At 38.4% G+C, this 14,671-nt stretch overlaps 2 protein-coding genes across 14 annotated transcripts in view; one reads left to right on the top strand and one right to left on the bottom strand.

The window, feature by feature from the left end:
- Window positions 1–1,864: 1,864 nt before the first annotated feature.
- LOC103972125 (protein NLP1) lies at window positions 1,865–7,281 on the top strand. 5 transcript variants are annotated; one of them, XM_065090866.1, is made up of 7 exons: window positions 1,865–2,089; window positions 2,179–2,533; window positions 2,752–2,938; window positions 3,029–3,714; window positions 4,164–4,211; window positions 4,281–5,262; window positions 5,746–7,281. In XM_065090866.1, exons 3-7 carry the CDS (start codon window positions 2,806–2,808, stop codon window positions 6,795–6,797), a joined length of 2,901 nt encoding a protein of 966 aa, XP_064946938.1. In that variant the 5' UTR covers window positions 1,865–2,089; window positions 2,179–2,533; window positions 2,752–2,805; the 3' UTR covers window positions 6,798–7,281. The 5 variants fall into 5 exon arrangements, with proteins under 5 accessions (XP_064946938.1, XP_064946937.1, XP_064946936.1 ...); XM_065090865.1 differs by having other exon boundaries at window positions 2,796–3,714; XM_065090864.1 differs by having other exon boundaries at window positions 2,769–3,714.
- LOC135597631 (uncharacterized) overlaps window positions 4,421–14,671 on the bottom strand; it is a 35,505-nt gene continuing 25,254 nt past the window's right edge. For 3 of the 9 annotated variants that reach the window (XM_065090853.1, XM_065090857.1, XM_065090856.1), the window contains 14 exons: window positions 14,452–14,596; window positions 14,294–14,358; window positions 14,145–14,210; window positions 12,929–13,022; window positions 11,901–11,949; window positions 11,747–11,804; window positions 8,847–8,957; window positions 8,521–8,588; window positions 7,939–8,005; window positions 7,783–7,851; window positions 7,616–7,709; window positions 5,985–6,097; window positions 5,691–5,908; window positions 4,421–4,723 (listed from right to left, as the gene is read on the bottom strand). In XM_065090853.1, coding sequence (XP_064946925.1) covers window positions 7,644–7,709; window positions 7,783–7,851; window positions 7,939–8,005; window positions 8,521–8,588; window positions 8,847–8,957; window positions 11,747–11,804; window positions 11,901–11,949; window positions 12,929–13,022; window positions 14,145–14,210; window positions 14,294–14,358; window positions 14,452–14,596 — 858 coding nt within the window. In that variant the 3' untranslated portion in view covers window positions 4,421–4,723; window positions 5,691–5,908; window positions 5,985–6,097; window positions 7,616–7,643. Of the gene's footprint in view, window positions 4,724–5,690; window positions 5,909–5,984; window positions 6,098–7,615; window positions 7,710–7,782; window positions 7,852–7,938; window positions 8,006–8,520; window positions 8,589–8,846; window positions 8,958–11,746; window positions 11,805–11,900; window positions 11,950–12,928; window positions 13,023–14,144; window positions 14,265–14,293; window positions 14,359–14,451; window positions 14,597–14,671 lie in introns of those variants that run through there. The other 6 variants (XM_065090855.1, XM_065090861.1, XM_065090859.1 and 3 more) reach the window with 6 other exon arrangements.

Here is a 14,671-nt window from a genome sequence, read left to right as displayed (position 1 = left end):
TTTTGGAGATGGGCATGGGCAGGCAGGCATTGCACAGTAAATATAAGCTCTGCATCAGTCTTAAACAAGTCTCCTGCTGCAGCAAGTTAGCTTTTGCACTGGCCTTGATCCGTTTACCTAATCCAAGATTCCACAGATGGTTGTCTTCCGTGTAGATTACAGCTTGTGCGAGAGCAGCACACGCACACCAACGTCCTGAGCCTGACTCCTTTCCCTCGTCTCCTGGCTTTCTTAGTGAAGGGCATGTTACGTTCGTTAAACTAAGCTTCAAATACCAAGATAGGAGTAATGTTGTCTTCAGAATATGAGGCTTTTGCAGGGAGAAGCTGTGGATTATACTACATTAATTATGGCCTGTTGATGACCTCTCCTAATCCCATAAGATAAATGACGGAGCTGTAGACCACATCTCTTCTTGTTTTGTCTTCTATCGCCTGCCACTAGCAACTTTATAGCTAGAAGTTCCAAGTCAAATCCTGCGGCTTTTGTCGTCATCTTTTGGTGGCCAACTCGATCCATTCATTGAGCCTCCAATGTTTTCAGACGTCAAGGAAGCGACGATGGTAGGTGGTGGCGATGGCTGTGGAAAGTAATGTGAAGGGACGCTTAGGCCTCCCACGTACTATGGAGTACATGAATCAGGTTGAAGGAAAAATCCAAAACTTGTGTCTTGTTCTTTGAGGGTTTATTACTATTTATTCTTCAAGGTTGAAACATTTTTCTCTTTTTTGGGGTCAATCTTTGTTCATGTAAACATCTTAAACCAATCCTGTAACTCGAATCTGCATCTGTTAATATCAAATGAATAAAGAGAAGTGACGAATATAGTTTAATAAAAGATATCAGTGGACACAATATATGCATTCCAAGAACTTAAGAGGTTGTACAATTCTGCATCTTGGTGTCAAATCTCCCAGTATCATGCTTCATATCTAATTTATGTGTAGTTTGCTATAAAATATTAAGATAAATTTTAGGGCAAATTTTTTTTGAAAAAAAAACCTCATATTGTGAGAATTTTTTGTTTTATTTTTTTAATAACGTTTTTTTTTTTACTCCTCCTTGTTCTTTGACCTTTGTCCCGTCGATTGTCATATTTGACAGTTTGTGCCTTAGGAAAGAGTAAAGGTGCACAATACCCTCACTCTCAACCTGTTGTTTTCATTGTCCTCGTTGTTGACCTTAACGTAAGGGGTTACGAGCGAAGATGATAAATGATAATAAAGAATGAGGAGAGGAGAGGTGATGATGACAATGTAAATTGTGTGAGTAGTGGGGTGAAAACGACCAAGAACAAACAATTGTAGCAAAAGGATGATGGGGAGGTGTCACAACTCTTACCCTCACCCGTAACTCCCTCTGCTCGATAAAGATAAAGATGATAGGGATTATAGAGCGAGAACGATGAGCAATGGGGATAGGATTAGAGAGGCAAAGGTGACCAAGGGTGGGGATAGAGGTGCTGGCGACCACGAGCAGAGACAACAATAATCGATGGAACGAAGGCGAAGGATAAGAGTAAAGATAATCAAAGGTGGAGGTGACGATCGACGGGACAAACGTAAGGAATAAAATCATCTTTTAGAAAAAAAATATGAGAAGTAAAAAAAAAAAAAGACATTAATGGGGAATTTCTCAAAATAAAAGATTTTTTAAGAAAATTATCTTAAATATTAATCATATATGTGTATGTTTTTTAACCCCTCTCCCTAAGCATGAATAAGGTGAACAAGCAAGAACTTAAATTAGCATTAATAGTTCATACCGACCTTTGAATATATTATTAGGGCCTTACTGTAGGCTATAATATATACGGCATGAACAGTTCCACTCCCACCAAACCAACCTCTGTTTCCCTTCACAGAAAGAAGAGGAGATGGTGCAGTGGATTCCAAGATTCTTGGTGAAACCCTGGACCACCATGTGTTGGTGGAGCCTCATCCCTTCCTCAGACGAAATCCACAACCCCAAGATTGGAGAGCGATCGCCACTCTCCATGTCTCCATCTCACGCTTCTTTGCAGATCCCCATGCCAGAATCTGGACTTGTAGATCCCCCTCTCCGGCCTCCAAGGTCAACATTTGTCCTGGTAAGCTATGGGCTTTCCCCCTTTTGCCCCTTCCATGAGCCTCCTCTTCTCTCCTCGGAGGTCCCTCTCACCGGCACTCTGGCGTGCAGGTATGACTTCGGGCATCAGATGGGGATGGCTGGCATTTCCGTGGCCGGTGGGTCCCCCTGAAGGAGGAGAAATAGGATTGAGATTCCGTCACTGCATCAAATTCCATCCTGCAGCAGGATTCAGCTGAGATGCTTTGGGAAAAGAAGGCAGTGGGTGGGGGGGGCGGTTCCGTGGGCAGCAGACGACAGATGACCCAAAGATTCTCGGTGGTTTCAGGGCATAGGCACAGACTGCTCTCTGTTCTCTTGTCGCATGTACCTCTCTCCAAAAGCCACTGCTGTGGATTCTGGCGTCTGATGCAGTAATCTGCAGGAGAAGAGTTTAAAAGTTCCATCTTGGAGCAGTCCTCTGGAGGTGAGAGCTTTCTTCCCTTTTTGTTCTTTAGCAAGTTGGAATCTTTTGTAGCTGTGAGTCCATAGCTATTCAATGATCCATGAGTCCTCTCTGCACGCCTGGGAATGCTTGCTTCTGTTCTTGTTTGTTGCTACGAATTCCTCTTTCAAGATTTTGTTAGGCGCCTGCTTGTTCTCTTTGTGAATGCCATGTTACATATCCTTGTGATGGGTTCCCAGGGATCATCTTATTGCAGTAAGGTTCTTGTTATGGGGTTCTGAAGGTATCTGCCGATGGACGACTCCGTTCCTCCCAAGGGAAGCTTGTCGGGTCAGACCCTCTCGGATGCTGCTGTTGATGATTTGGACCTCATGGATGAGTTGTTATCAGGATCAGTCTTCGATTGCTCTGATCTCCTGCAAACGGGTACCTCTGCATCCACAGGCCCCCTCAGCTCTGCCTGCTTTTCGCCTGTTCTTGGGGTCAGCAGCACTAGTTCCAACCCAACCCTTGCAGGAATTGATTACCGAGTCGATGCAGAGAGATCAGTTTTCTCTGTGGAGTTAGCTTCGGATGAAGCTCAGATGCAAATGCTTGATGGTGGACAACGACCCATCATTCTGAATCATGTCGGAGAAACCAAGTGTCGCGTACGATCAGATGGATTGGAAGCAGAGGATCCCAGTTATGAACCAGGCATGAGTCGGCAGATCCAGCCCAAGGGTGAAACAGGTAGTGTGGAACAAAGACTGAGGTATGTCCTCAAGTACATCAAGGAGTCACAAAGAGAAGGTGATGTCCTTGTTCAGATGTGGGTGCCTGCCATGAGAGGAAACCAGCAAGTTGTTACGACTTGTGGCCAACCTTTCTTGCTAGATTTCAACTGTCAGAGGCTTGTAAATTACAGGTCGGTCTCGACGAGGTACCAGTTCTTGGCCGATGAGAGCTCCCATGAGGCGGTGGGCTTGCCTGGCCGGGTGTTTCTGGGAAGGTTGCCGGAATGGACTCCAGATGTCCGCTACTTCAGCAGCTTTGAGTACCCTCGTGTGGGTGATGCTCAGCGTTATGATGTTCGTGGAACAATCGCTCTGCCAATTTTTGAGAGAAATAGTCCATCTTGTTTAGGGGTTGTCGAGGTTGTGATGACCACACAGAAGGTCAACTACAGTTATGATCTTGAGAACATTTGTAATGCTCTTCAGGTGAGTCCTCATCTTCAAATTTTGCTGTGTAATCTGAATCCTCTTTCTGATAATGTTTTACTTTTCGCCCTCTCTGCTTGATAGTTACTAGTTTCTCTTAGGGGTTTTACATCATGCACTTTTGATACTTAATGGTTTTCTGCAGTTTCATGATTGTTCTTAGAAGCTTTTTATATTTTCGAGTTGCAAGGATTTCTGTTCTTGCGAATCAGTTTAATTTCATGAAGAGTTGTATTACAAAGTCCAATTTTTCACTGTGATACTTTGAGAAAAATCTACTGGACTGTTGACTCCCTTCTTATTTGTTTTGGTGTCATATTTAAGGAACATGCTGAGAAAGATGATGATAAATGGCAATCTACCCCTCACCGTTCAATGGAAAAGAAAGTTATCTTATTTGTTTATCTCCTTTTATCCTCAAAGATATTTTCTTATGATACTTGTTGCAGGCAGTGGATCTCAGGAGTTCTGAAGTTCTAAGTGTTCCCCGTTTAAAGGTGAGCCACAGGAACTCCTGAAAATAAATTCTGGTTCAACTTGTAGTGACACATATTTTCTGTTGTCAGATGACCGGTGATTCTTACCTTGCTGCCATACCAGAGATCCAAATGGTATTGAGAACTGCTTGCGAGACCCATAGGCTGCCATTAGCTCAAACATGGATTTCGTGCATTCAACAAGGCAGAGAGGGCAGCCGGCATTCTGATGAAAGCTTCAGCGAATGTGTCTCTACTATTGATGAAGCTTGTTACATACAAGATCCTAGCATGTTGGGTTTTCAGCAAGCTTGCTCTGAGCATCATTTGTTTAGAGGTCAAGGTGTAGTCGGTAAGGCATTTATGACGAATCAACCATGCTTCTCGTCGGATGTTGCGGAGTTTAGCAAGATTGAATATCCACTGTCACACCATGCTAAGTTGTTCCACTTAAGGGCTGCAGTGGCTATCCGATTGCGATGTGTTCATTCTGGAAATGTGGACTTTGTGCTGGAGTTCTTCTTGCCCATCCACTGCATAGAAGGTGAAGAACAGAAACTGATGCTGAATTCTTTGTCCGTTACGATACAGCAAGTGTGCCAGACACTTAGAGTTGTGACAACTAGGGAATTAGAAGATGAGACGATGTTGGAAAATAATGAGCAAATCCCTTCAGATATGTTTTCTGATAACTCTGTTTCTGAGATTGGTCAAAGATATATTGTCGACGAACTTCTCCCATTGGGAACACCTGCTGTAGGTATTCCAAAGAACGTTCTTCCTGCTTCTGTGCCAACGGAACGTACAAAGGAATTTGAGGGATTCAGTGTTTCAACACACTGGGTTCCCTCAGATGTGGTATTACCGACTGGAAATATATTTTCCGAGGTCAAGCAGCACCATGGAGAGTCCAACAGTGACTATATATTTTCTTTCTCTGCTGAAACTAATGTTTCAAATGCGGAGAAGGCAACAGAAAAGAGGCGTGCAAAAACTGAAAGGACTGTCAGTTTGCAAGAGCTTCAGAAATATTTTGCCGGCAGCCTAAAAGATGCAGCCAGAAGCCTTGGAGGTAATATTATCGTGACTTCTTCGTTCTATCTTTTGGAAATGAATTAGTCACTTTGGATCTACATGCAAACATGATATGTTTCCGGTGTTAATAAATTTTGAGGACGTCATTATTTGCTTTAACACAAAAGAATAAGATAATGAAATTTAATCTTGTTATGAAGTATTCCTGTAGAACATGCAGATATCTACGACTATTCCTACCTATGAACTTGCATTTGCCACTTCTTGATTCCCCTTGTCATTTTCGAATGCTTTTAAATTTTACATGGTTTCCTTCTCTTCTTTTACCTTGTCCAACTATAAGCGAATTGCACTTCTAGCCTTTTAATTCATATTAAGAATATCACAAAACAGATTATTTAGATTTGATTGGTTCCACCATGGCATCATGAAAATATGCTTTTCAGTGATAATAGGATTACCTGCCTTGAATATAAGGTGTCTGATGTTGTTAAGACCGATATTTTTGGCTTCTTTTCAGTGTGCCCTACTACTCTCAAAAGAATATGTAGGCAACACGGAATTACTCGTTGGCCTTCACGAAAGATCAAGAAGGTCGGTCGCTCCTTAAGGAAACTGCAAGTAGTTATAGACTCTGTCCATGGTCCTGGAGAAGCATTCCAGTTCAGTTCCCTGTATGAAAGCTTCATAAAGAACACTCGGTCAGATAGTAACTTAGCAACTAGTACCACATTTTCATTGTTGAAGCAAACTGATCACCTGGAATCCTCAAATGCAAAGCAACAGCTAGAAGGTAGATTTACTTCACACACATCTGGAACAAACTCTCTTTCTTCTTCTTCATGTAGTCAAAACTCTAATTCCAGTCAGGGCTGTTCCAGTGAGCAAAGGCAGTGTAATCAGACTCATGAATTTGAATTTAGACAAGCTACTTTGGTGGAGGAGAATCGGAGTGACGTGCTTAATAAAGTACAAATACATGTAGAACTGCATTGTCCACTTGAGGTGACTCCAAAATCTGTGGTTAGATTGCAAAGTCAGAGACCTCAGATCGAACATCATCCTTCTAGATGTGATTTTCTTAAAGTAAAAGCAATTTATGGGGAAGAAAAAGTTATATTCAGACTACAGCCAACTTGGGGCTTCCAAGATTTGAAGCAAGAGATCCGAAGGCGGTTCGTTATATATGATACTACTTTAGTGGATATCAAGTATCTGGACGAAGACTCCGAGTGGATCCTAATAACATGTGATGAAGACCTGAAGGAATGCATCGATGTGTACAGATCAACACAAGCACAGACAATCAAACTATGTGTGCATCATGTTCAACCAACCGCTAGGTCCTCATTGGGCAGCACAGCATTATCTGGACCGTTTCAGGTTAATCATTTGGAATGGCGAACAATCTCAATAATGGATTGGTCATACAAAGCATGTGAAAATGCTCATAGTGAGGGCCAAACAACACAAATCCATGAAGAATGGCCTGGGTATGGTGCATTTGAAATGGATGGTGCCAAAACTGGTGACTTGCATGTCGAAATGTGGTCTCAGTCTGGGCACCAGTGATGACTGACACTGATGCAAAAGCATGGTTCTCTGCTGCTTGAGTTTTCCTTCGTGGTGGTATTAAGGTTGCATATACCAGTATGATGCCTATCAAATGGGTGCGGCCGAACACCTTTTTCGGCCAGCACAAAGGGAAAGAAAAATGGTCCAAAAAGTACAAAAAATGTCACTTTGAACTAACCTATGATAACATTCTGCAGACAAATGACACCTTGTTGACAGTTTGAAGTATGTGATCATGTACAGGAGTTCTATAGATGGTATTTGCCATGATTTTTTAGCAGATCCAGAGATTCTGTTGTTTGTCTGTATCATATGGATCAGTGGGGAATTTCCACAGTTGGCTTTGTATACAAATTTGTATAGTGATGCTCATGTTTATTTGCAACTTCCGAGCTTATATCACATACTGTAATTGAATCCTTGAGCCAGATGGTGCTTTTCATGTAAGGATGATCATGTTAAGATGCGTCCATTAGAAGCCCTCTTGTGCTTGATTGTCCCAAGAAAATGACTGCAAAAATAACTGAGCAAAACCTGAAATTTGTTGCTGCTGCTTTCTTGGATTGCACCACTTTGCATATCAGATCATGAACAGAGAGAGCAGCAGATGCAATTGATACTACAGTTAAATGCCAATTTAATCAAACTCAGTATGAAGCTAAATCTTCCATTTCCTTCTCTGGTTTATGTATGCATGAAGACAAAAGTCCATAGGGGTGGCATTGAAAAATTCAAATGTTACCAGATACTTCAACTAAACAGAAACTATAGAAAATGCTATCAGAAATGTATATAATAGTGTAATTAGAAATAACCATCGTCAGTTCTCAGACTGGCAATCGATCAGCTAGTCTGAGTTCTCAGCTGACATATAGATCTTGGAGGAGGACCACAAATGCTCAAGATCACCTGGAAATACACTACCAGTAATCAGAAGCAGCTTTCAACAAAATCTTTGGCAAACAATTGGTTTCAGTCTTACCGGGAGAAACACTAGTCCATGCAAGAATCCAATGAGGACCAATGCCATATACATTTGGAAGAAGTAAACCTGAAAGATAACACAGAAACATGAAATAAAAACAACGATTTTATGAACAAAATTAGAAAAGGAGAAGTGCAAGATTTTATTAGAGACCACAAAAACTTCAGATTTTGAGAAACGCAAGACAATAACTCCGACTAGCTTCGTAAGGGTAATCCCACTGCAAGAGACGGAGACAAAAACATACGTTATAAATCTTCGATTACAATGATTTGAATGCAAGATAAAAATGACAAGTGAACTAAAAATCAACAAATCTCGTTAACACGTATTCAACCACATGAGCTAGGGCAGTTGGCAACTCCACAACAATGAAATGTAATGAAGGCATTAGCTTTTGAATTCTTGTTTAATGCTCAGTTAGGCCCAGTCAATCTTCAATAAGAAATGGGCATTACTAAGCCAAAAGGCTATAGCAGTGAGGGAAATGTAACAGGCCTAAGATGACTACCAGATTCTTTTGGACTGCACTTTATATGTGGGTCTAAATCAGCAGTCAATCAATCTAGTGTGGCAAATATAAGCCACTAAGAACAATCCAGTTTTTTTCTTTTCACATTATAAGTTTAAAATACAGAACCTCCCACTGGTGACCGTGGCAGTGGCTTCAAGTTACTTATGGCTTTCACCATTTATAACTACAATAAAGGAGAAAGGAGAAAAGAAAACTCTGACCTGAATACTGAAGCACCCATGGTAGACACAGCCACTGTGGTTCGAGATCCTCTATCCCCACTGTTTACCTGTTACCAGCAGACTACATTTTAGTTAATGTTCAGAAACCAAAAATCAAAATAAAATTGTTGAAGCGTAATAAATTTGTTCATAGCAAGTTCTTGGAACCTCTTTCTCAAATACATGAATAGAGGATTTCCGAACAACATTTGACGCATACTTTTGAATTCCGAAGCATGAAAGAAACCTAAATTTGTTCATAGCAAAACAAAACTGCTTCACAAATTAAAGTTCCTGGACTTGTGACAAAAATATTTGGCACTTACCAAGAAGGCATGCATTACATGAACACAAAACTCGACAGCAATTCCGATTGACATCACAAGGTTTACAACAGAAATTGCATTCAATTGAATGTCCAGGATAGCCATGACTCCCTGCCAGATATGTTTGATCAGAAAAGTGGAAGCGAGTATTTAAGCAAATACTGACATAACAGGCACAGTAAGAATCCTCATTTAATATCGAAGTATTTGATAAATCCTGAAAATTGTGCCGCATGATTGCATTAAATCACAGCTCATATGCATACAGTACATGAACTAGAAAGAGCAAACATATATAGAAATAATCATGAGACTAATCCTAACATTCATTGATAAACTTGCAGATAATTTCTTCCTCATAAGTCTCAGTAATGAAATTTTCTGACCCACTGATTCATGGTCCTTGTTGGTTTAAACCTAAAAAGGTTGTGTGTAAATCAATAATGAATCTTAAAGAATGCTAAACACCCAAATAACTGATCCGTCAAGTACTTTTCTAGACACTTGATGTGACATACTTTTAATAATTGATCATGTTTCTTGGATAAATATATCTCATCTTATTCTCGCATAACATTTTGATGTCAAAGACGTTTGTCAGAATTTCGCATTATGCTTCTTAACATGCAATACCATGATGAATCAATGTTCTATGGCTATTTGTATCAGTATCATCATTCATGCCTATATGACATCAGAACTTCAACAAATAAATTGGATATTTTCATTGAACTTTACACCCTAATATGTTGACCAACTCCAGCCTTGGTAATAAGTTAACGATATGACAGTTTTACTATGAACAGTGTGCTTCTTTTAACCCATGAATTCAGGTAGGACCATAGGAGTTAGCACTTTTGTGAGATCAGAATTTTCTTACGTAGACAATTTAAAGCAAGGATTGCAATTTCGGCCTATACCGATATACCGAGGCGTACCGATAGTATGCTCAAAATCATTAAAAAAAATCCAAAAATACCTCAAAAATAGAAAGAAAAAAAAAGTTAGATTAAGATTTTTAAGTTAGAAATAAATATAAATTTAGTATAATCTTAGCAAAAATAATATAAATTAGGAAAGAATAGTGTCATATATCTTTTTTGAACTTTGAGGAGTAGCTTTATGATATATTCTGGATCATCCTTTCATTAACATTGAATTATCTACAAAGAAATTATTTGAATTGTTAGATTATTTTTTATACAACTTAAACTTTAAGATTTAAATGAATTAAGTAATTAATCGATGGATATACCTGGTCCTACCACCAAAAAGAACGATGAGACCCTACGAGCAATGGATCAAGATCCTCAATCCTATGTATCTGTATATCAATATGATATGTTTGTCGAATCCAATCCTAAAATTGATCCCAAAATATAGTACACTGATACACTGTATCAGTATATTGAGAGTGAAAATATAAGAATAAAAGAAAGATGTGGGTGAAAAAGAGTTTGAAAGAATTCAAGAGATTGAGTGAGTGAAATGAGTTGAAAAATAGGGGAGGAAAAGGGTTCAAAAATCCTCTTCTAAGTCTTAAACGGTCAAATTGACTAGTACAAGTCAATAATAGTCGGATTTCGATCGTTACCATATGGTACAGCCAGGTAGAAGGCAGTCTGCGTATCAGTATCCTATCGGACTGATACGTACTGCCCATACCAAGCAATACGCATCGATATAGCAAACCCTGATTTAAAGAATTCAAGATACCAATATAAGCACTATCTTTTACATCTAAATTTGGTTAAATTCCTAATTTGGAGATACTCACCAATAATCATAATTCTCGGCTATTGCCTTTACCGTCTACAAACTTTTCGGAGTTTCATTAATGGCCAAATTAATTATCCTCTTGATTCTTCACAAGCCACTGGGCTACCCACTTTGGATCACATCAAAGACATTAATGTTACAAGTCAAGAGGATATGATTTTGTGTAGGTTGACATTTTCAGGAGAGTTATTCTTGCTTCTTTTTATAAGTTCATTACTTTTAGAGTTCAAATCTATCATTAGATGTGACTGGCTAAACTGTATAATGAAAAAATTCATTGTTATAATCAAGGAATGAAATTTCAGATACCAGACCATGCTGATCGATTGCTGGATCAGTATGGGTGTATTCATGCTGATGTTCTGGCACATGGTATGCAGCATGTACCATGGTACTATTCTAAGAGGCGGGGTGGAGTGGTGGAGGGAAGGAAGGAGGAAGAAGAAGTAAAGAGGTGGAGAGGAGTACTAAGGTGTTGAATACGACAAGCAGTGGACAACTGGTGGATAGGCGACAGCAGGCAGGCGATGATGTGGAGGGGAGATGGGCTCATGAGGAGTCATGAGTGTTTTAGGGCAAAAGACTGTTAGAATTCTTAAAAGAAACTTGTTCCCTTTTAGAAACATCAACACTGCTGTAAAAAAAGAAAGAACAACCAAATTAGACCATCAAAATGGGCTGGGATGTGTATCAGTTCATGCTCGGACCAGGCCAGGTGAAATTAAATTTCTTAGCTTTAACTACAAAAGTTTCTTTCAACCAAATGTACTTTATAATTTATTTATTAGTAATTGTATTTCATTCAATTATGTGATATTATTAACTTAAAACATATATGGCATACCCTCATATTTGAATCAATTTCGTTGATCAGTTATAAATTTACATATCACATGTGCAACAGATTTCACACAAATGTCATAAAAATTCAACAGATGAAAATCTAGAAAAATTATAAGCATAGGATAAAGTAGCAGTTTCAGTACTCATGGCTGTAATAGGCCTCAGATTGGGAAAATTTGAAAACACACCACTTGTATGCAATTGTAGAGCAGAAAATGTATCAAATATAATCACACCTCACAGGGATGACCATACTTTAAACAGATAAGTAAAGTTACCAGCATATCAATAATAATCATTGTCAAGACCAATAATATTATCGCTGTGATCCATATGCTGCAAATAAAAGTGAAGGCTTTGAGGATTAACATGAAATTTATCCAAGAAATTACCTAAGTGAATTTGTGAAATGATAGAAATATGATTCCATACCTGCTAGTGAGAATCAGGCAAACAATAAATACAGCACCTATCAACAAATCTAGTAACAGTTAGAATTTATATCTCAATTACTAAGAAAGATCAGCTAACAATGGTAATTGTCATTAATCGAGTACCTTCTGAAAAGCATTTATCTGTTTTGGACAATCACATTTAAACATTCATAGTATGAATAGTGACTTTAAGTTTTACCAAAAAATTAACCATATTTTAAAATTAATGCCAAATTAGTAACCGTTGATTTCTTAGAGTCAAGGAATAAATAAGATAGATATTTAACATCTAGTGAATTTGTGGAGTAATTGAATGAATCAACTTTAATTGTGAAGATGATTTGAACCAATAATTCAAGTAGCTATACATCCATCCAGTTATTATATGTGGATTAGGCAAACCAACTGATACCAGTAAGTTGTTGACAAGTCATCAACCATTAAAGGTATTGATTCATTACAAACAAATCGGTGCCAACATTGCCCATACTAAGGTTTATCATACCGCAACATACCGCTTGATATGGGCAATATGTACGAGTCCAATAGGAGACCAGTATGGGCAGCACATCGGCATGCCCCCATGTACCATATGTTGATATGCTTGGTATGACTCGGTATAGTTTGGTACGTACCATACCGATAGTTGGTTGGTACATCGGTACGAACCAGTAAGGTAAACCATAGCCCATACCAACATAGAGTAGGGCAAAACTAAGCTATTCTGAGCTAGACAAGAGCTAATCTTTCTGTTTGTTGGCTCCATAACCAACTCTTCGTGGAGATTGTCCGTAAACCCTGCTCTTGTGAGTTGTGAGTACAAAGTTAAAAGAGGAAGATAATGCCTGAACTTTAATCAAGCATATATCTATCCCAAAATAATAGCTCTAAGTTTATCTGTTAGAATGTCTTAGGTCACTATAAGCTATAATTGTTCTATTACAAGTACAAGATATATAACCATAACATTATAAAAAGGGCAGCCAAGAGCACGAGGCTCCATGGCACTGGTATGAGAAACCTTACCTAGGCCGATTGAGATGTTGATCAAAGCGGTCCTCCATATATCTAAATATTGCTCAAAAAATATGTAGAACACTGAATAGGGAAAGATTTCCATCTGCATTAGATAGTTGCATTAGTGGTTAGTAAAAAATATTGTTCTTTACATAAAAATTTGCTGCTGTTTTAAATATGAGAAAAAATAGATATTAAAGAAACCATAAATGTTTATCATGGTGTTACATTGAAAAAATTATGAGAAGTAGACAAAGATGAAATCAAATTTCAATTATAATAAGAAAACTAAAAAGGGTTTACTGGCTCTTAAATGTACTAATGATTCCACCATTTCTAAAGCACAATGACCGAGGAAAGAACCATGTAACCTACATCAGTTAGTTGGGAACAACATGACCATCCCTAAATTGAATTTTCTTGAGTTGGTGTGAGATAAAGGATGCAAGGGATATTTGAGTTTGGATTAGTTACTTGAATAAAGGTGACGTTGAATAATTTTAATTGGATCTATAAATGTTATATCAAGTATGAGCCATATTAATTCTGTAGATGTTATTTTATGATTTAGTTGTTCATAATTGGTGGGTGACCCTTGAAACATAGTAAGGTTACTCCTTTATGACCTGAGTTACCATGGTTAAAATCACTCAAAAAGCCTCTCAATTTATAGTGCACGAATAAGGCAGCACACAATGACCATCCCTAAGGAAATTGCCCTACACACAGCTCTATGGTAAGTAAAAAATCCTTTTAGCTGATTATATATGGTTGGTACTTGGTACATGAACACTTAACTTTGTATAAATGTCTGATTTAGTTCTTAACTTCTTATCAAGCACTACATGTAGATGCATGCACAGCATATTAATACTCTACCGACAGATATTAAAATTGTGTACCTTCATGGCAAGGCATTTATATAAAAACTACAATAAGACTACCAAGTTTAATCATGTTTATCAACAACCCATAGCCTGGGTTTATACTTGGATGTTAATCAACATCCAAATTTAATCGTAATCTACAAAATATGTCATGAGTTCCTTTTTAGCCTTTTTTCTAATAATCTACAGAATATCATAAGATGGACATATAGGCATTTGGATAGGAGTATGTGCATGCACATATATACAGTTGCAACCTTTCTCTAGCTCCATAAGATGTGCATGTTGTAGTCAGTCTTAGAACATTACCAGCAGTTGCAGGAATAGAAAAACTGTACCTTCAGTGAATCAGACAACTTAGAGCTAAAATCCCGTGCAGCTTTCATCGAGTTCACATAGTCACTCTGAAGTGAGAAACAGCATATTAAGTAAGCTCCAAGAAATGACCTTTAGCAAAGCTACAATAAGATTCATGAGGTAGTGTTACTTGTTTACTAAGTGGTGTATGATAAGTACGGAAAGCTGATGCTTGAATTATACCACTCTCATAGCCTGACATAAATATGATGAAGACATATTTTTCTTTATTAAATCATTCAGGAACTTTTGTCCAATAACAAAGAAGGCAGAGAACATGGTACAGACCGGAGATATTCACACTGTTTGTGTAAGCTCCTTTACCACCCTTGGCACAATTAGAAGATGGCAGAGCACTGAGAAACCATGGAAGCTTTTCCATGAATTGCACTGTTGATGGTCGGCCATCATGCAAATCTGAATAGAGGAAGCACTAAAAGCATAAAACCATCGTGAGAACTTCCAATTATCACATCACACAAATTAACATAATTACAATTTTACAAAA

Source organism: Musa acuminata, chromosome BXJ1-11 (assembly GCF_036884655.1).
Source record: "Musa acuminata AAA Group cultivar baxijiao chromosome BXJ1-11, Cavendish_Baxijiao_AAA, whole genome shotgun sequence".
Taxonomy (NCBI): Eukaryota; Viridiplantae; Streptophyta; class Magnoliopsida; order Zingiberales; family Musaceae; genus Musa; species Musa acuminata.
The sequence above is the reverse complement of the archived record's forward strand: the minus strand, read 5'-3'. Positions and strand labels throughout refer to the sequence as shown.

Bases quoted from the DNA above. Each gene is read 5' to 3' on its own strand.
- LOC103972125 (XM_065090865.1), top strand. From the start codon at position 2,806: ATGGACGACTCCGTTCCTCCCAAGGGAAGCTTGTCGGGTCAGACCCTC. The intron at 3,715-4,163 runs GTGAGTCCTCAT...TACTTGTTGCAG, and splicing joins ACATTTGTAATGCTCTTCAG to GCAGTGGATCTCAGGAGTTC. The intron at 4,212-4,280 runs GTGAGCCACAGG...TTCTGTTGTCAG, and splicing joins TAAGTGTTCCCCGTTTAAAG to ATGACCGGTGATTCTTACCT.